Source organism: Vipera ursinii (assembly GCF_947247035.1).
Source record: "Vipera ursinii genome assembly, chromosome: 1".
Lineage (NCBI taxonomy): Eukaryota > Metazoa > Chordata > Lepidosauria > Squamata > Viperidae > Vipera > Vipera ursinii.
In genome coordinates, this window is record NC_139512.1 from 348,822,556 (window position 1) to 348,843,810 (window position 21,255).

At 41.5% G+C, this 21,255-nt stretch overlaps 1 protein-coding gene across 1 annotated transcript in view; it reads right to left on the reverse strand.

Moving 5' to 3' along the window:
* Positions 1–629: 629 nt before the first annotated feature.
* KSR1 (kinase suppressor of ras 1) overlaps positions 630–21,255 on the reverse strand; it is a 180,099-nt gene continuing 159,473 nt past the window's right edge. Inside the window, exons 15-20 of the mRNA XM_083350342.1 lie at positions 18,850–18,946; positions 17,849–17,982; positions 12,676–12,807; positions 9,201–9,336; positions 7,481–7,614; positions 630–1,337 (exon numbers count right to left, since the gene is read on the reverse strand). Coding sequence (XP_083206468.1) covers positions 1,259–1,337; positions 7,481–7,614; positions 9,201–9,336; positions 12,676–12,807; positions 17,849–17,982; positions 18,850–18,946 — 712 coding nt within the window. The 3' untranslated portion in view covers positions 630–1,258. The remainder of the gene's footprint in view (positions 1,338–7,480; positions 7,615–9,200; positions 9,337–12,675; positions 12,808–17,848; positions 17,983–18,849; positions 18,947–21,255) is intronic.

A 21,255-nucleotide genomic window follows, 5' to 3' on the forward strand; every position in this document is an offset into this window, starting at 1 on the left:
CTCAACCCCCACCCCACTCTTGCCCTCTGATATTGGAGAAACTCTGCTTCCAAACCCATCACATAAATGGTGGTTTACACAGTCTGAAATGAAACAAGACTGGGAGATCACAAAGGAAGGGATTGAGTGGTTAAAAAGATTCCGGAAATCGATAGTAAACCACTTTGTTTGTGGCAAAAAAAGTGACAGGAATGCCGTGGTCACCAGCATCCCACACAATTCTTCTTCTTTACACAGGATTAAAGTTCAGATGGCAATTTTCAGAGGTACAGCCACAACCCATATCAGGTCTCCAGGTAAGATGGCTTTAGGGCATGTATTTTATTTCAGGCTCATTTTGAGTTTGGCAGCTTGAGAGATGCATATACTGTACAGGCTCAGAGGTCCTGTCTACCCAGTAGGATTATCACACTTTCAAACTGCACCCTGGCGGGGGAGGTTGGAAAAAAGGGCCCATAGTTTTCCAGGCCTTCCCCAAGCTGGAATGCTCTTTGGAGGGGAGAAACAGTGTCCTGCAGACAGCTTAGATCAGAGGTGGGGAACTATGGACACTTTATGACTTGTGGACTTCAACTCCCAGAATTCCTGAGCCAGCCAAGAAGTCCACAAATCATAAAGGGGTCTTAGCGCTCTCTCTCTCTCTCTCTCTCTCTCTCTCTCTCTCTCTCTCTCTCTCTCTCTCTCACACACACACACACACACACACACTCTCTATGCACACACACACACACACACACACACACACACAGACCTCTAAAACACTACCATGCCTGCCCTCAAGGCCTATTTTGTCAGTCTTTCAGCTTGACAAAAGGTCCTCTCTCAACGCAAAATTCTTTTGCTTCTTTGCCAACAAAACCCAGGTTTGTTGTAATCCTACGGTTTAAATAGTGCCCGAATAATTTGAAATAAGAAAAGTGATACTGAAAATGCTTGGTGTTTGTTTGTTTGTTTGGGGGGGGGTTTGTGGAAAAAAAGACATCTTTTTATCACGTTTATTATTAACCGTTAATCCACACAGAAAAAAAAGTAATCCAAATGTAAACATTTCAAGAAGGAAGCCTCTGACTTAAGCAAACACATCAAACGTCCATATTGCCAGGGCAGTGTGGGGGCGGGTGGTCCCGCCATCTTCTCCTTCCGTGACTTTGGGGATTTTCCGTTTTAAGATCGCAGGCAGGTTTTTCCCAGGCGTGTGAATGGCACAGAGGAAAAAAAACAAAACCACAGGAGCCAAGGACCATTAAAACACAGCAAGCTATATCTTTTGATTACTGGATTCCAGATCTCCCAGAGCAAATCGTTCAAAACGGATAACCATTTTGCTACTGTTAAGGCTGAAGGAGAGGAGGAGGAGAATGGAAATTAAAACAGTTACATGTTAATTTCTACAGTAAAATGAAATGCCAGTGAACAAACAGGTTCTAATTTCCAACGCAGAAAGCAAGACATGACAGCTCTCCTATAGAAAATGTGCATGCACTTCAAACGTTTTGAACAACTTTGTCCCATAACATTTTCTCATTAAAAAGTAATTTTCAGGATAAGAAAACCTCCATTCACATCCCTCTCTTACAAAAAGGGCCACTCTAGAGTATTTGTGAGTCTTGGGGCACTTTTCGGTCTGGACTACAGGTAGTCATTGACTTATGGCAGGGGTCTTCAAACTTGGTTCTTTTATGACTTGTGGACTTCAACTCCCAGAGTTAGCGGCCCAGGTGTGTAGCATAATAGGCAAGGTATGAAACATTTAACAAGATGGTAATACAGGTAGTCCTTAACTTACGACAGTTCTTTGTGACCGTTCAATGTTACAACAACACTGAAAAAAGTGACTTAAGACCGTTTTTCACAGTTACGACTGTTGTAGTATCCCATAGTCACATGATCAAAATTTGGATGCTTGGCAATTGACTTATGAAGGTCACAATGTCTAGGGGTCATGTGATTATCTTCTGACAAGCAAAGTCAATGGGGAAGCCAGATTCAATTAACAACCATGTTACTCACAACTGCAGTGATTCCCTTAACAACTATAGCAGGAAAGGTCATTAACTGGGGCAAAATTCACTTAACAACTGTTTCACTTAGCAACGAAAATTGGGGGCTCAATTGTGGTCATTACGTCAAGGACTGCCTGTGTAACAATGGTGTTGTGTCATCGAGACTTAATTAGATTTTTCTTTTCTCTTCTGCCTTGAGTTTCCTTTGCTTGCTATTTCTTTTTCTGTGCTCGACACAACATTGTTTAGAGGTAGTCGTTGACTTCTGAGCAGTTGCTTAGCGATCATTCTAGGTTATGATGGACATAACTTAGATTCAAACATCTGATGGCCATCCGCCACCCAGCAGTCGTGTGATTCTATTTTGGGTGTTCAGCAATTGGCCCACATCGACAACCATTTCCAGTGTGTCCGCAGTCACATGACCACAATTTACAACTTTTTTTGCTGGTTTCCAGCAAAAAAAAACCACCCACTGCGGACAATGGTTTCACCTACTGTCTGCAGTATTTGCTTAATGACTGCAGAGTTCACTTTACATCCACCACATTCACTTAATGACAACGGGAGGAAGTGTTATAAAATTGGGTTGGTCACGTGGGTTCCATGACTTACGTCTATCATGACATACGATGGAAATTCTGGGCTTCATTACATTTGTAAGTCAAGGGCTAACAGTACCGTGAAAGGAAATTATTATCTATGGGCTACATTTACATATGAACACAGAAATGGATGCTGTATTTTGCTGCATGCTTTACTCACTATTATCTATGAAAAAATGTGCCCTGGCTATTTAGATGCCCAAGAACCCACTAGTTTTCAGACTGGGGCCTTTCCTTTTGAGATCCTTTATGGAAGAAAAGCTGGAAGACTCTGAATTTCCCATGCTCTAAAAGGCATCATATCATCAATTCAAGGCCTTCTGCAGCCGATTAGCTAAATGGGTGTCATCAATCTCTCCACTGCTTTCTGCTATGAGAAGATTTCCAGGGAGGAAAAAAATGTCATGGGTGAAACTGGAACTGTTGAAATATTTAGGCTGCAATGGTATCCCTCTTACTTTAAAACAGACATAAATAGATTTGGATACATCAGAAGCTCAGAACCGAATTGCGGATTCCTCACTGCGTTCTGAACTTGCTTACAGACATTTCATGACCCAACCAGGTAACATCATCAGTGCTAATGAGTGTGGGGTTTGCTCCCTGTTCAGTCCTCAATAGACACATAGAAATAAACCACATTTAAACACCATTCAAAAGAGACAATAAAAACATTAAGTAAACAAAAAAAAACCAGTATGCATCCTCTCCAGCAACTAACACCCAGATAAGCAGGGATAAATACCAGACAAACAATCAAGCAAAAAACAATAGTCTAATCAAGGAACTACCAAGGAGAAACCACTTCCCCATCTGCACTGGTAGGTCAAACTATTGTATATAGCAATAGAAATTGCAATAGCACTTAGACTTATATACCACTTCACAGTGCTTTACAGCCCTCTCTAAGCAGTTTAGGGATGCGGTGGCTCAGTGGGTTAGGACGCTGAGCTTGTCGATCTGAAGGTCGGCAGTTTGGCGGGTCGAATCCCGAGTGCCACGTAACAGAGTGAGCGCCTGTTACTCGTCCCAGCTTCTGCCAACCTAGCAGTTCGAAAGCACGTAAAAATGCAAGTAGAAAAATAGGGACCACTACAGTGGGAAGGTAACAGCGTTCCGTGCGCCTTTGGCGTCTAGTCATGCCGGCCACATGACCACGGAGACGTCCTCGGACAAGCGCTGGCTCTTCGGCTTTGAAACGGAGATGAGCACCGGCCCCTAGAGTTGGAAACGACTAGCATGCATGTGCGGGGGAACCTTTACCTTTACCTAAGCAGTTTACAGAGTCAGCATATTGACCCCAACAATCTGGGTCCTCATTTTACCAATCTTGGAAGGATGGAAGGTTTCCTGCCTGAGCAGGGGGTTGGACTAGATGACCTCCAAGGTCCCTTCCAACTCATTATTATTATTATTATTATTATTATTATTATTATTATTATTATTATTATTATTATTATCAACCTTGATCCATTGAGAATCGAACTGCTGGCAGTCAACAGCCTGCAATACATTCTAACCACTACACCACCACGGCTTTATATAAAAAGGAGACAAACCCCACACTCACTAGCACTGATGATGTTACCTAGTCACGTCATAAAATGTCTGCAAACCAGCAACCAGGCTCAGAGAACAAACACCAAGGACAATACAGACATAAACAGGACTACACTGGAAATTAGTAAAACGACTGCATGTTCAAATTCCCCATTAAATTGTTGTTCCCATTTCAACTGGACAGCCATTTAAAAATGTTCTTGCTTTTAATACAAATAATAATGTACAAACTACAATCTTAAAAAAAAAAGTCCTCTTCCCCCCTTTCTCTTTCACGCATGCAGTAATGCTTCTTCCATTTACAGAAAGGCAGAATATACATTAAAGTGATAAACAGGAACAGTATACAATATTCTAAAAGACAATGGAAGTGAAACATGCAAAGATATATACCACTTTTGACACAACGAAAAATTAGCCAACTCAGCACTTGTTACAATCACTCATCAGTTCAGGTTTTTGTTTTTTTTAAGACTTGGTCTTAATTTATCCCCTGGCTGGGTGGGATAAAAATTTATACATTTCTAATTAGCTCCACTGGAGCTGTTATGGAAGAATCAACACAGGTTTTTAATGTCTCTCTTGGCTGGAAGTCAAATGCACACTAGAGTTCAACGTGTCTTTATTTCAAAACTCGCCTACCAAGGACAAGCACACAACGCTGTTAGGTTTTTGCCTTTTGTGCTTGCTTACATCTTGCAGACCGGGCTGGTGGTAGGAGTGCAGAGAGTGTGTGTGACAGAGAAAGCACTGGGGGTGGGGGGTGGGGAGGTGAGTTGCTCCAAGGAGCAAGGCGGTTGCGCTTTCAGGAGTGGGGAAATTTCATGTCGTCGAGTGTTAACAGAGAGGCAAGAGTTCTTAACAGACAGGTTACTTCAGTTGAGCAGCCCACACCAAGAAAAGAGGCAGGATGGGAGAAGGAACCGTTAGCAGCATCAGGGGCACTCAAGAGTTAAAAACAGAAAGCAGGTGCGCACACACAGCTTGTGTGCACAAGGTCGGAGCTGCTGGGTAGATTAGTCACAAGTGCTCATGCAAGAAGAAATTCAGCATTGCGGGCCAGGAGCTACAACCTGTAAGAGAGAAGGTAGAAGGAAAACATACAAAAGAGAGGAGAGTTAGTTCACAGTCCAAAAGGTTAAAAGGTCAGAAACACGGGGGGGGGGGGGGGAAGAGATTTGTGTGTTTAGCTATTCAGAGCTCATTTTCCTAACTGAACTGATTCCACAGAAACGTGGGTCTCAAATGGTCAGATTTTTTTTTTTTGCTCTGGGCCAGAGGTCCGAGGAGAAGAACCGCCAAGGTCAAAATTCTGTTTTGTACTTGACTGCACTGAAAAAAGCTGAACGTTAATGCCTTCTTTTTTTTTAACCCCTTTGCCCTACACCTCTCTTTCACCTTTTTTTTCCTTCCCCTCCTTTCCTATTGTCTTTGTTTTCATTTTATCTCATGAAATTAATACATTTATTAAACTATTAATAAAATTCTTGGGGGGGAAAGACCTCCTTCTATGAAATCCTAGGGAAAAAGAGTACAGGTACTCCTTGATTTATGACCATAATTCAGTCCAAAATTACTGTCATAAAACATATCGGTCATTAAGTGGGTCACCATGTGACTGTGACTGATTTTGCAACCTTTTTTTTTTTTTGCTGTGGTGGTTAAGTGGATCACTGTGGTTGTAAAGCCAAGTTCGCCATGCTGGGAACGTCACTGCAAAAGGAGGACAGCCACAGAGGGCAGACAGGAAGTCCACCATGCTGGGAAGGTCACTGCAAGAGGAGGGGGACACACCATAGAGGGCAGACAGGAAGTCCACCATGCTGGGAAGGTCACTGCAAGAGGAGGGGGACACACCATAGAGGGCAGACAGGAAGTCCACCATGCTGGGAGGGTTACTGACATAGAAAAAATAACAGACAGAAAGTTCTTCCCAGCCAAAACAAAATATTACATAGTAAAATCACGTGGTTTGTTTGGGACTCCTCCTTTTTTGTACTCGTTGCCCCTCCCAGAAACAACCCCAAATACTGAGGTATCACTGTATAACAAGTGAACCCAGATGCTGCTTCTCTGATGTGAAATGATGGGAAGCTCAGAAGCAAGACTAATGTTTCAGTGATGCAGGGAGGACATTGTGTGTGTGTGTGTGTGTGGTGCATGTTTCTCACATTTTGTCAGATGCCACAATATTTGTTAGCAGCATGAGAAAAGGGGATTACAGATAGTTCTCAACTTACAGTCACAGTTTTGGGACCAGAATTTCTATTGTTAAGGAAGGCAGTTTTTAAGCGAGTGGCACCTGATTTTACAACTGTTTTTGCCCTGACAAAACTCTGCAGTCGTTAAATGAATCAGGCAGGCATGAAGCAAATCCAGCTTCCCAAATGGACTTTGCTTGTCAGAAGCTGGCTGGGAAGGTTGCAAATGGCGATCTCATGACCTTGGGGTGCTCCAAGCACTGTAAGTACATGCCGGCCGCCAAGCGCCTGAATTTTGATCACAGGAGCATGGGGATGCTGCAACGGTTGTTAATTGCGAGGAGTGATTGTCACATTTTTTTCCAGTGCCACTGTAACTTTGAACAATTAGTAAACAAATGATGGTAGATCGAGGACCACCTGTAAGACAGATACCGCTACCTGCATTTTGGCTAGGAGGGCTTCTATCCAGGCTTCAGGGATGTCCACAGCGTTGTCTCAAAAGTCAAGGTGGCAGTTGAAGCTCTGGTTGTTTTTTATGTGCACTGCACATAGGCAGTGTTTCCCAATCTTGGCAACTTTACAATATGTGGACTTCAACTCCCAGAATTCCCCTTCCTTCCTTCCTTCCTTCCTTCCTTCCTTCCTTCCTTCCTTCCTTCCTTCCTTCCTTCCTTCCTTCCTTCCTCTCTCTCTCTCCCTTTCTTCCTGCCTGCCTGCCTGCCTGTCAGCCATTCAGCCAGCTAGCTTCAGGGATGAAAAAATTACTTTTTAAATGGCACAAGACTCTTTGGAAAACTCTGTCTTGGTGCAGTCACACCCACACTGACAACAAATGAAAGTGAAATAAAACGTGATTGGTGGGAGGAGACAGAGGAGGCAGATTTAAAGTTGGATGATATTATGATTTGTTTAAAGAAGTCCCACTTTATTAAATAGCCACTTTATTTGGGAAACACACACAAGCCTTTCTTATTATTAAGTTGTAATAAATATGGAGGTGTCTATCGAACCTGCCACCCTGGGACCATGACTCATTTCTTCATCAATCAAAAGCCTAATAAAAATGCAATTTTGGGAAATGGGTGAGACAAGGAGAGACAATACGTACTCAGCTGATTTCCAGAAGTGTCCTGGGTGAGAAAGCCTCCGGTTAAGCTTTGGCAATTTTTCAAGCATTTCCATCAAGAGGGTGAATTTGGGCCGCTCAGCCACATCAAAAGCCCAACACGCCGAAAGGATTTCCTACAAGATGACAATCATCTTTTTTTAAAAAAAATAATCCATAGCATCCTTGGAAAAGAAAGCCATTCCAATACAAAGAGCCCAAACGGTACAAGGTTTTTTTTAAAAAAGCCTGGGTTAACTGCAAGCAGCCCAAATAAGTTGCTCTACAACAGGGATCCAGCATGTCAGCAACTGGTCCGCACAAACAATCAAAGCCCCATCCGCAGGAGGCAGGCAGCACACAAAACCACACACCCTCCAGTCCACAGAAAAACCTCCCTCCATGGAACTGCTCCCTGGTGCCCAAAAGGTTGCGGACCTCTGCTCTACAACATCTACAATCCTTTGTGGCAATGGGAGTTGTAGTTCAAACTATCAGTTTGAAGATGGAGGCTTCTAAGAGCTGCTTCTTAACAGGCCTGACTTGGAAGGAATTGCAAAGTCACAGGCTAAACCTGGAGATTTGATAGACTGAATGTAAATGCAGAACTTCTGCTCAGTCATGTCAACAAATCCAGGCATTATTTGGATACAGAAAACATGAGCCCCCACAAGGGGAAAAGGAAGTCAGAAATCAGGCTGGGGATGTCACTGTCCTGGGAAACTGGACGGGGTGAAAAAGGAGAACCTACAGTTGGTCCTGGACTTACGACTGCCAACGGAGACTGGAATTTTTGTTGTAAGTCATGATGGTTGTAAATTGAGGCACCCACACGACTGATCTGAATTTAGTTGGGTTTTTTTTTTGCCGCAGCCATTAAGTGAACATGGCAGTCGTAAAACAAACACTGATTAAGTGAACATGGCAGTCATTAAGCAAGTCAATGCATTCCTGTGAGGGTTTTTTTTTTTGCCTGAAACCAGCCTTTCTGACAAAAAAAAAACCTTAATCGTATCACATGACTGTAGAATATGGCAACTGGTCATAAAGGCGAGCCAGTTGCCAAGCACTTGAAATGGAGTCACGTGACTGTGTGGGATGCCATTGTTGGAACTCCGGAGCTGCGTCGTAAATATAGCCAGCCGTACCAACAGGCTGAAAAATAGCTTTTATCCGTGGGCTGTTAGGCTTTTAAATGGGACATAATCTCTGTGAACTTATGCAGAATTGACTTGGGAGGCCGGTGTGTGGTGTAGTTGGTTCACATGGTGTGGTGGGATGGAGGGTTTGTTGTCACTGTGTGTTGGGGGGAGAGAGCACGGGGGGAGGCTCAGCTAATCTCAATGTACACATGTTGTACTTTGACAATAAAGTTTATTATTATTATTACTGGTTGCTAAGCGATTGATCATTACGTGTATTGCTAATTATTTTAAAGAGGATAGGATACAATGTGGGCCACCTTGAGCTCCTCAATGAAAAGGGAAGTGTAAACCAAATTAATAAAAAGGAGGCATATTTGGATGCCCAAAGAAAGGCTCCTGGAGGTTTGAGAACTGAAATTCAAGTCCCACCTGATAAATGAGACAAAGGTAGAATTTGTGAATGGGAAGCGCATCCTTTGGTACCCTAGGCTCCAGCTGGTTCTAAGATTCCTGGATCCCACTCTGGGACTCCATGAGGTGGAGGTTTGGCCAGGAGGGCAGAGCCCACATCCACTTACCCCGACTTCTTTCCCCAGGCTACTGGCTTGCAGGACTTGCTTCATTCCTTCACCGCTTCCGATCTGCCAAATCAAGGCCTCCGCTGGCTGGCTCTGAAAGGGCCATTCCCTGGCCTGGAGCTCGTACCACACGGTCCTGAGAAGCAAAGCAGTTCCAAGGTGAAGGTCTGCACTGTTGACAGCCAAGTCACCAAATAGGCAAGCAGGCAGTGTTCGTTCATTCATTCATTCATTCATTCATTCATTCATTTGTGTGGGCTCCTTTAAAAATCAGCCAGTGGAGCAGAATGCTACATGAAGTAGCAAATTCTTTGCTAGAGGTCTTCAAATAGAGGCTGGAAGATTAATTCTCACAGGGGTGAACACTGTGTTTGCCACTTGAACTTCAGTAGAAAAGGTGGGGGTCTAAATAAATCATATGCCAGGCCAACCTGATTGAATTTTGTCTTTTTAATCTTTTGGCTGACAGAATCCTGAAGGTGGCACAAGCTGCTGCAAAACACTGCTTTTCTGCTGGCTTTCCAATGGTGTGCTGGCTGGTGGTGTTGGGAATTGTAAACCAAAACATCCCATTGGGAATATTGTTTAACTAGCTGGAGGCAAACTTTGGAAACCAGTACTATGAGAACATGCTCTTGGCATTTTCATAAAATGACTACCAACTCCATATACCAGGAAGCAAACCACACACCCCATCTAGCTTCTGGGCAAATGAATTGTCCAAGATGCTTAATTCTGTTCCTGAATTAACTCAGTGTTCTAGCTTTGTACAATACACTGAACTATTAACTATACAGTGGTAGCTTGGTACTCAACTGCTTTGAAACTCATTGAATTTTGTGGTGATACTCATTGTTTGTTTGGTGTTCAGCAAACCAAACAGCTGTCTTATGACTCACTACATTATTCCTTATTGGAAAAATTTGGTAATTATTGTTTTTGTTTACTCATTGCACCTTCCAGAATCAATTTATAGGTATCACTGTAAACCTCAGAGTCTAGATCAGGGGTCTTCAAACTTGGCCCTTTTATGACTTGTGGATTTCAACTCCCAGAATTCCTCAGCCAGCTTTGCTGGCTGAGGAATTCTGGGAGTTGAAGTCCACAAGTCATAAAAGGGCCAAGTTTGAAGACCCCTGGTCTAGATTATCAGGACACATTTTAACAAATAGAAAATGCACAAATGACGCCGCCAGGTTTCAACTAGCTGACAATTAAGCTGACACACAAATACAGTGCCAATAAACTCTAATATCAATCACATATGTTTGAGACAAAGTGTAATTGCCATGTTTTTGACACATTGTCCTTGGAGTTTTCCAACATACAGACCTCATATGCAGGTAGTACTCGACTTACAACAGCTCATTTAGTGACCATTCAAAGTTACGTCACTGACAAAAGTGACCTAGGGCTGTTTTTCATATTTACAACCGTTGCAGCATCTCCGGTGGTCATGTGATCAAAATTCAGATACTTGGCAACTGATTCCTATTTATGACGGTTACAGAGTCCCGGGGTCATGTGATCCCCTTTTGCGACCTTCTGACAACTAAAGTCAATGGGGAAGCCGGGTTCACTTAACAACCGTGTTATGATTTTACCAACTGCAGTGATTCATTTAACAGCTGTGGCATGAAAAGTTGTAAAATGGAGCAAAACACGCTTAACAAATGTTTCACTTAGCAACAGAAATTCTGGGCTAAATTGTGGTCGTACGTTGAGGACTACTTGTATTCTGCATCCTGATGCTCAAGTATTTTGCTTCTGAAATACACCCCTTCCAGTCTGCGGCCCATCTCAAAGTCTCGGGTGGTAAGTCCCCATTTCTAATTCAGCCAAGGATCATAATACTGAGAACTGTACTACAGGTAGTCCTCAACTTGTGACCACAATGGAGCCAAAAACTTCTGTGCTGAGACAATTAAGAGAGTTTTGCCCCATTTTATGACCTTTCTTGACACAGCTATTAAGTGAATCACTGTAGTAGTTAAATGAGTATCACACTTGTTAAGTGAATCTGGCTTCCCCACTGACTTTAGTTGTTGGACAGTTGCAAAAGGGGAACAGAACAGTGCAACCATCATAAATGTGAGTCAGTTGCCAATAGTCTGAATTTTGATCACATGACCATGGGGATGCTGCAGTGGTCGTAAACTGTGAAAAACGGTCATAAGTCACTTTTTCCGGTGCCGTTGTAACTTTCTATGGTCATTAAACAAGCTGTTGTAAGTCAAGGACTGCCTGTATAAACTATGAAGACAACTCTTAATAATTTAAGTTAATAATAACCAGTAGACAAAATGCCAAATATAGTCTGCACATCTGGCTGACTGTGTGACAAACTATAAAAAATTTTAAAAACCGCCTTAAGTTAGACCACAATTGGGACTGTGTTAGGAGAGAAAAAGCTATTTTTTCCTTTTTAAAGAGAGTTGAAGTTTCCCGGAACAGCAATTTTCAAATGTCATGACTTTTGAAATGTCATTAATTTTCACAAGATGTAAAATATAAAAATCAGTGAATGCAAGTTAAACACCCACACCCACAGATGCAAATATTTCACTTGATTTTTGAAAACACGTTAGCATCTTTCCCAATCATTTTTAACGCTTAATTGCATCGCATATAATTGCTCAGTGAAAGGGAAGATCACCTGACTGCCGCAGCAACCCAGCCACCCTGAGGCAGCCACAGCTTCCCCAAATTTCAGTCCCTTGGGAATCATAGGTCCTCCTATTTTGGACGCATGCTGTAACTTAGCTCATTTGAGGTACATGGTTCAAAAACTGTTGCCCTAGGCCCGGGGTAAGCAACCTTGGCTCTTTTATGACTCAGGGACTTCAACTCCCAGAATTCCTGAGCCAGCACGGCTCAGCTTGGAAACCTCTCCCTTTCCCCTCAGCATGGTTGGCTCAGGAATTCTGGGAGTTGAAGGCCACGAGTCATAAAAGAGCCAAGGTTGCCTACCCCTGACTTAGACTTATATACCACCGCATAGTGCTTTACGACACTCTCTGAGCGGTTTACAAGGTAAGCATTATTTGTATATTGCCCCCAACAACCTGGGTCCTCATTTTACTGACCTTGGAAGGATGAAAGGCTGAGTCAACCTTGAGCCTGTCAGGATCGAACTCCTAGTTGTGGGCAGAATTTGCCACCAATACTGCATTCTAACCACTGCGCCACCAGGATTCCTGGAGGTCCACTGGTTAGAATTCATGATTGTATACAACATAGTAAGATTTTTCAGGGCATGATTTGGGGTGCCATCAAGGCACTGATTGTGTCTTTCTCAACATTCTCCAGCCAAGTTAAAACTGGGCTCTATGGGGGGTCTTCAGATCATCCCCCATCCAAGCGCTAACCCCTTCCAGACCTGCTTAGCTTTCCCCAGATGGCCACACTGTGTTCTTTCCAGAAAGGCAATATATCTTGAGAAGAAGCACCTGCTGTGACCTTTTCTCCTTCTTACCCAAAAGCATAGACATCAGCAGCTTTGGAGAAGGGCAGCTTATCTTCACCTTTCCCTGGAGCCATCTCGCGCACAATCTCTGGAGCCAGGTAGCACAGCCAATCATGGGGCAGCTTCAGTTCATTTTCACGCCTGATGTCAGAAAGGGGGAGATTAAAACAGGGACGGGCTGTAGGAAGAGCTGGCATAATTCAGCAAAGACTGGTTCCCAAACATGTAATTGCTGCACCAACAAAGAGATACCCTGGATGGTATCACTTTACACTCCTACCATCGGGTAGGAGATATAGGAGTATAGCCAGCCGCACCAACAGGCTGAAAAATAGCTTTTATCCGTGGGCTGTTAGGCTTTTGAATGAGAAATAACTTTTGTGAATTTTATGCAGAATTGACTTGGGAAACCGGTGTGTGGTGTAGTTGGTTCACATGGTGTAGTAAGATGGAGGGTTTGTTGTCACTGTGTGTTGGGGGGTGGGAGCACAAAGGGAGGCTCAGCTAATCTCAATGTACACATAGTTGTACTTTGACGATAAAGGTTCATTTCAACAAATAATTCTCTACCATGGTGCTTCTCAACTTCAGCAACTTTAAGATGGGTGGTTGAACTCCCAGAATCCCCCAACCAGCTACATAGTTGCTGAGGTTGAGAAATACTGCTTTATGTCTTAAATCACATGAATTTCTCCCTAGTTAATAGACTAGACTAGACTAGAATACTCTTTATTGGACAAGGAATTTGTCTTCAGTGCATAAGTCTCAGTGTACATACAAGCAAAAAAGTGGTAAGTCATAAATCATAGTTACAATCATTAATCCTGAAGCTTAGTTTCTTGATGTACTCTTCCTAATGAGGAGCAAAACAGGTCCTGCTCATCTGTCCAGATCTGCATCATGCTTCCCATCCATCATGCTCCATAGCTCACTGACCTTCCTTCCCCCTTTCAGGGTTGGGTGTTACCAGCCCTAGGCTCCATCTACCAGGAATTACCTGTCTATAAGGGCAAAAAGGGGATGCCTGCAGACTGATGCAACTGCCACAACCCAGGGGTCAAGCCCCCACTTTAAGTGCTGAAATCCTAGATCCAATTTTTAGTTTAAACCAATGGGGTGGAAGGAGATCTTTTAAACACTCTTTCTCTCCCATTCAAATGACCTACTTAACTAAGGAGACATGGTTTAGCTATTCAAATAAACATGGGGGCAAGCTTAACTCCTTGTTATTATATGACCAGTTCATTGGGGAGTGAGATGATTTCTAGAAATGGGGGACCTTTATGAGAATGCCCACTTCCCTTGCCTTTTAATAAAATAACAGAATAACAAGAGTTGGAAGGGACCTTGGAGGTCTTCTAGTCCAACCCCATGCTCTGGCAGGAAACCCTATACCAGGGGTCAGCAACCTGAAACAGTGAAAGAGCCACTCGGAACCGGTTCCCTCACAAAAGGAAAAACTGGGAGCCGCAAAAAATGTGTGCGCATGTGCGTACATGCGCGCATGCGCAGAACAGGGTTTGACTGAAGAGTGGAGCCAAGGCGAGATATGCACCTACCCTGCATATTTGAATTGATTGGTTGAACTTTTTTAGTCCCACTTTTTTTTTTTTTTTTGGACTGCACATGGCAGAGGACTGGGAGCCGCAGGAGACGGCTGAAAGAGCCGCATGCGGTTCCAGAGCCGCGGGTTGCAGACCTGTGCCCTATACCATTCCAGACAAATGGCTGTCCAGTCTCTTCTTAAAAACATCCAGTATTGGAGCATTCACAACTTCTGGAGGAAGGTTGTTCCACTGATTAATTATTCTAACAGTCAGGAAGTTTCTCCTTAGTTCTAGGTTGCTTCTTTCTATGATTAGATTTCCACCCATTGCTTCTTGTCCTGCCTTCAGGCGCTTTGGAGAATAGGTTGAGCCCCTCTTCTTTGTGGCTGCCCCTTTGATATTGGGGCTATCAGGTCACCCCTAGTCCTTCTTTTCATTTTAGTGAAAAAGGGGTACAGATGGGGAGGGGATACATAAGAGTCTCTTAAGCTTCTCCATAGCAACATCGACTCAAACCTTGTCACTGATTTTTTTAAAATTTTCTGCAATCACTGATCAGCCAAAAAATGAAAATGATGCATTGATGGCATAGAAAGAAAAATCCATTGAGGACAAGAGCAGATGGCCAGGTCATCTGTAAGGTAGAAACACTGGACAATATTCTGACTTTTGCTTCTTAAGATGCTGGATAGTGTTGCCTCAAATTTTAGGCTTTAATATCAGCATTTTAAAAGATGACATTAGCATTTTTAACATGGTAGTCTGGGCCTCTGTTTTTTCAAATTTAAGAAAGCATGTTTTTTTTTCCTTCTTGGCCAAGGCCATTTCTTTGGTGTGCGAGAACTTGCTTTCTTAGGAGCTACACTACACAATAGACAGTTTTTTCGGAAAGTCCTTGAATACTTTCAAGAAAGATGCAAATCTAGCTGGGAGAGGGTAATGTGACCCATAAATTTGTCACTTGTGGAATGTTATCTAGAATCAATGTTTTCTATTGTTCTAACTTCACATGCAATTAGTATCTTTTCCTGTTTGATCGTTTGCTTACTGAAGTATCACATATACAGAATCTATGTATATTTGTTTCTGTACATACTCTATAAAAAGGCAGGAACACCTCGCCCCACCCCTTAATAAATGCTTTTTCCTTTGCCCGAATGACTTGGTGATTTGTATTTTCAGATGGACATAGAAGCTCCTTTGCAAAGGTTAAAATATCTCTCTCTAAGACAGGAGTAAAATTCTTTTTTTTTAAATGGAAAAGTTTTACAAAATTTTTAATAATAACCCCCCCTCCCCATCAACCCTCCCCCCTTCCCTCCCCCCCCCCCGGACTTCCCAAAGCAGAATACAGGGTATTACATATAGCAATCTTATGCAAGCATATGCTAAGTATCTATTACAACATTAGCAAACCTTCCACCCTTTAACTCCCTTATAACAAAACTAAAGTAATTATAATAACACTTCTATAATTGTTAAGAATTATTCATATGCTATTTGAAACTTTTTAGTCCCATATTTGTTCTGAATATAATCAATCCATCTTTTCCATTCCAAAATATATTTTTCTTGTGACTGTTCTTTCAAATATGCTGAAACTTTTGCAATTTCAGCTACGTCCATTACTTTAAGTATCCATTGACAGGAGTAAAATTCTTATTGTGCCTAATTCAGGTGCCTATGTAGCCCCTACCACTCCCATTCCTGAAATGTGTCTATCTGTTTGAATTCCAAGTCTTAAAAATTTATTCCAATAGTGAATTTTAGCCCTGCAAACAAAAATTAAACATGTTTCACTTAAACCTAAGCACTTTGATAGCAACTTCTTTACTTGGATCTATTACTGAGGGGGCGTGGATCCCATTGAATTCAACAAGAGGGTTTGAAACAGGGGCTAACAGTCTTTGCATTGAATCAGTGGCACTTAAGACAGTCCTTATTTGGTCCAAATTATGAGCCTGAAAATACAGAAGGCTGTTTTCAACCAAAATGAGTGATAAAGAACAAGTATATCTTGTTCTTTCTCGGCAGCGAGCTGGAAACCAACAGTCTGGGGAAAAAGTCATTGGCTGCGGCAATCAGATGACGAGTCAAAAGTAAGCTATAAAGTTAGCCGCATCTCATAGAAAATTTAAAATATATGACTCGATGCACATCACACAAGTTTATCAGCATTTTATGTCTGTTGGAATGCAGTGGCTTTCCAGTAATACAATAACCAAGTACATCAGATTAAAAAAAAAACCTAGTCATATCATAAGGCCAGGCTGTAAATTTGAAAGCAGCAAAACTGAGATTTAAATCCAGGAGAATCAAAAAAGCACTGGGGAATTTCTATTTCTATGATATGATAGCACATGATATGGTGATATGGTATGACATGATAGCAGTATTCCAGTATTTGGGGGGCTTCCACAAAGAAGAGGGAGTCAACTTATTTTCCAAAGCACCAGAGGGCAGGACAAGAAAAAATGGATGGAAACTAATCAAGGAGAGAAGCAACCTGGAATTAAGGAGAAACTTCCTAACAGTGAGAACAATTAACCAGTGGAACAGCTTGCCATCAGAAGCTGTGGATGGTTCACCACTGGAGATTTTTAAGAAGAGACTGGACAGCCACTTGTCTGAAATAGTATAAGGTCTCCTGCTTGGACTATTCACTGGAAGATCTCCAAGATCCCTTCCAGCTCCATTCTGATTAGATAGAAATGTCATCATTATGAGACCCTATCACTGAGAAGATCCACATTTTTATTTCCATCTCATCTATGTATATCAAGACCTGAATCTGCAAATCTTTCCCTATGAAAATCCAGGCGAAGTCCATACAGGATGAAATAATTTCCTAATCATAAATGGTTGAGGCATTGAAGATCAGTATCAGTTTATTTTTTAAAATAAACCTTAAACGAAGAAGAAGCCACAGGGCCAATGTTTACATATCCAACCATGTTAATATAGGTATGCTGGCTGGAGAATTCTGGGAGTTGAAGTCCACGCACTGGTGGACAAAGTTGCTAGGACTGACAACCACTGATTTAGAGGCTGCCCCAATTCCAAATAACTCTGGGAGGTTTGCAAAAATAAAAGTAAAAATACAGATGTTATGAATTCAGAAGAAATAGAGGTAGTCCTCTACTTACAACCATAATTGAGCCTGCATTTGGGCTATTAAGTCATGACAGTAATAAGATCACCATATCACTACATCTAATTTTATTATCTTTTTTGTGGTGGTCATTAAGCAAACGCCATGGTTGTTAAGCAACCCCATTGTTGGTTACGGGATGGATTTTTGCTGGAAACTAGAAGTAAATGCTAATTTCTGACAAAAACATAGTAAATTGTGGTTATGTGTCCATGGGGCACCGCAAACAGCTATAAATGTGGGCTGGCTGCAGAAACCAAAATACACTCATGTGGCTGCAGTGTGTATATGTATGGACACTGGAACCTTAAATCCAGGCCATAAATTCCTTTTTGGGGGTCCACTGTAACTTCAAACAGTTGCTAAGTGACTGATCAGAGACTACCTATACTTTGTCGGATGGATTCTGGATTCCACAGCTAAATCAGAGATGCAGATTTTGAACCTGACAGCTAAGAGAAACCAACAATCATAGGAAACCCACCTTCCTTCTTGAACCACGCCAGAAATTCCAAACAGGCCAAAGTCAGTGATCACCACCTTTCCATTTTCATAGAAAATGTTCTTGGATTTGAGATCTTTGTGCACGATCCCTTTTGCATGAAGGTACCCCATGCCCTAGGGTGAAAAAATAATAATAATCATACACATGTGTATGCATGGGAGGAAAAAAACACGTTAAAACAGAAAAATATAAAATTGTTTCGATCCTGCTTGGTGTTAAACAGAAAAAACATACAATTGTTTCAATCTTGCTTCAGTGCTTATTCAAAATCCACTCAACTGACTGATTCATTACACAGGTGAGTTGTGGTGCTTAGCAAATTGTGTGACGTTAGTCGCTGTAAACCACAGTTAATAGCTTTGTCTGTGAATTCAGATTTATTTTATTATATTTATTTGATTATTTATTATCAATTACCAAAACAGGGTTAAATGGCTTTAGCTTAGCACAGTGATGAAATACCTAAACAATGATTCAATGGTTGTTTGTTTTGAAGGTCCCCAGCAAGCAGCAGATCTGTGATTCACATTATTTTAAGACCTCGCCACAGCCAAGAATCATGAATACATATCTAGGTTTGAGGCCAATGAATAAGTCTTCTGGCTTGGGTCAGGGTTATGATTCTGCTCAGGAGATTCAAAGGGAGAGAAAATAGCCTTAAATTAGTGTCTTTTTCCAACCTTAACCAATTTAAGATATGTGGACTTCAACTCCCAGAATATCCCAGCCAGCACTGTAGTCATTACACATCTTAAAGTGTTTGGGATAAACTGCCTTGAATAAATACTGTGTAAAAGGAGAAAGCAATTGGGAAAATAAAAAAAAAACTTTTAATGTATCTAAATAAAATCCGGAGACTCTTTTACAACTGGAGTCCAGCGCAATGAAACTGCTCTCCTCCGCCAGAATGAAGCCTAGGAAGATCAGCTGCCTTATTCAGAAGACACTCAACACAAATCCCTCTGCAGACTCCTTCTTACCTTAATAATCTCCTGAGCTATTTGCCTGGTCTTGTTGATGTCCAGAGGTGTTTTAGGATCCCTGACTACTGAGTGAAGCGTCCTTCCTTTGCAGAAACTAAGGAACAGAGGCAGGCAAAATAGGTTAGAAAGAAAGCTTAACAACAATTGGCATCTGCTGTAGAAGCGGTACAGGTAGTTCTCGACTTATGACCGCAACTAGGACTGGAATTTCGGTTGCCAAGTGATGTGTTTATTAAGTGAATGATCATATATGACTGATTTTATCGTCTGTCTCTGTCTGTCTGACTGTCTGTCTCTATTTATCTATCTCTATCTCTATCTATCTATCTGTCTATCTATCTATTTATCTATCTATATCTATATCTCTCTATCTATCTATCTCTCTATCTATCTCTCTATCTCTCTCTCTCTCTCTCTCTCTCTCTCTCTCTATCTATCTATCTATCTATCTATCTAGTGCATACAACCCGCCTTGCCTACCCTACAAGGTTCCATCCAAAAAAGGTGCCGGAACTCCGTTCTGAGCGTTCTATGACAAAAAAGCCCTGTATCTATCTATCTATCTATCTATCTATCTATCTATCTATCTATCTATCTATCTATCTATCTATCTATCTCTATTTCTATCTCTCTCTTTCTCTCTCTTTCTCTCTCTCTCTCTGTCTACCTACCTACCTATCGCATTTTTGAACTGCTCATCTTTTTTTTTTTAATCCCATTTATATCCCGCCCTTCTTCGAAGACTCAGGGCGGCTTACAATCTAAAGCACAAATCAATGTGCTTAGCAATCTTCCTCAGATGATCGTTTTACCATGGTTGTTTAAAAAAAGATCACATAGTAGTTACGTGAATCACACGGTCATAAAGTGAATGCAGCTTCCCCAGGTGACTCTGCTTGTCGGAAGCCTGCTAGGAAGGTGGCCAATCACAACCAGGTGATTGCAAGATGTTGCAACTATTGTAAATGCCAGCCAGTTGCCAAGTGCCCAAATTGTGATCAGGGAAGCAGGAAGGCGGTGCAACGGTCATATGTCTGAGGTTGGATCATAAGTCACTTTTTCTGAGGCCGTCATAACCTGAAATCGCCATTAGAGGAAGAGTCATAAGTTGAGGGCTACCTTTACACATCAGAGGGATGGGAGGAAAAATGAGTTGGAGGACAGGGCTAAGCAACTCCTTAAAGAAGCTATGTCTTTTCCTGGGGACGCCCAGCTGCCGTCTGCAGCTGGAATACAATCCAGAAGATTCTTGAGTTAAGGAGATGTTGAGCAATGATATTTTTGTGCCCACACAAGCGCTGAGTGGCTTTTTCCCCCTTCTAATTTTGACCTCTACACAGCCTGTTTCATACAATTCCAATATATACCTTCACCCTGACACATCAAAGCTAACTAGCCATGTTCACCATGAAAACACAGCTTGCCCCCCCAACAGAAAACTATGCCAGTTTAACTATGCCAGTAGAATACATCATGGATGATATTCTCACAATTCTACATTTTAAAAGATTTCAAAGCAAATTGCTATTGCAACCACTCACTATGGAAGTAAAATTATACCTTAAAAATATACAGACCTAAAAGAAAATCTCCAGTTGGCTTATGATAAGTACTTAACACTGGCACACTGCAACAATTATTTTTTAAAAACTAGAAATTCCATTATCATTAACCCAAAGTAATAACACAATAGAATTCCTTTCAGCATAGATTGCATAACATTTTGCAAGCACTGATACATTTTATCTGTAGTTTGGTATATTGCCATTAAATGATTAAATATGCAACGCATTTAGGTGTATATCAGCTTAGTCTGTACATTTTTTAATTTTTTTATTGTTTTCATTTTGGTATTACAATTTTACAACTAAGCTGTTGGGCAAGTACATGTTACCATTTTTCTTTTAATTTGATTTGATTTTGTATATTGCTTTCTTTGTATCTCTTTTTTTAACTGCAACCCAATTATTTCCCCTTTTTTAAAAAAATCAGGGAAAACTAGCTTTTCTGAGTTTGCAAAAGATATTACAGGTTCTTTTCTTGAGCATATTCAGCACTTCAGGCTTTCGCATCTCAAGGAAGACTCATATATCACAGAAATTAACACAAGCTCCTAAAAACTCAGCATAGCTGGATATAAAACAGTAGTAACATTTTTATCAAATCTTGGCTGGAAAATGGCTCATGAGCAAAACTCCTTCTTCCTCCTTGTTTTTTGAAGGTCGCTATACAAAATGTTTGTACGGTGACTGGCATTGCCACTAACCCACCTTTAACTTAAACCCAATATACAACATCCAAGCTGCTATGTCTGATGAAAACTAACCATAGTTAAACTGAATTCATACATTTCACTGAAGCATTTCCTTGACTTATCATGACAATTGGGACCAAAATTTCCAT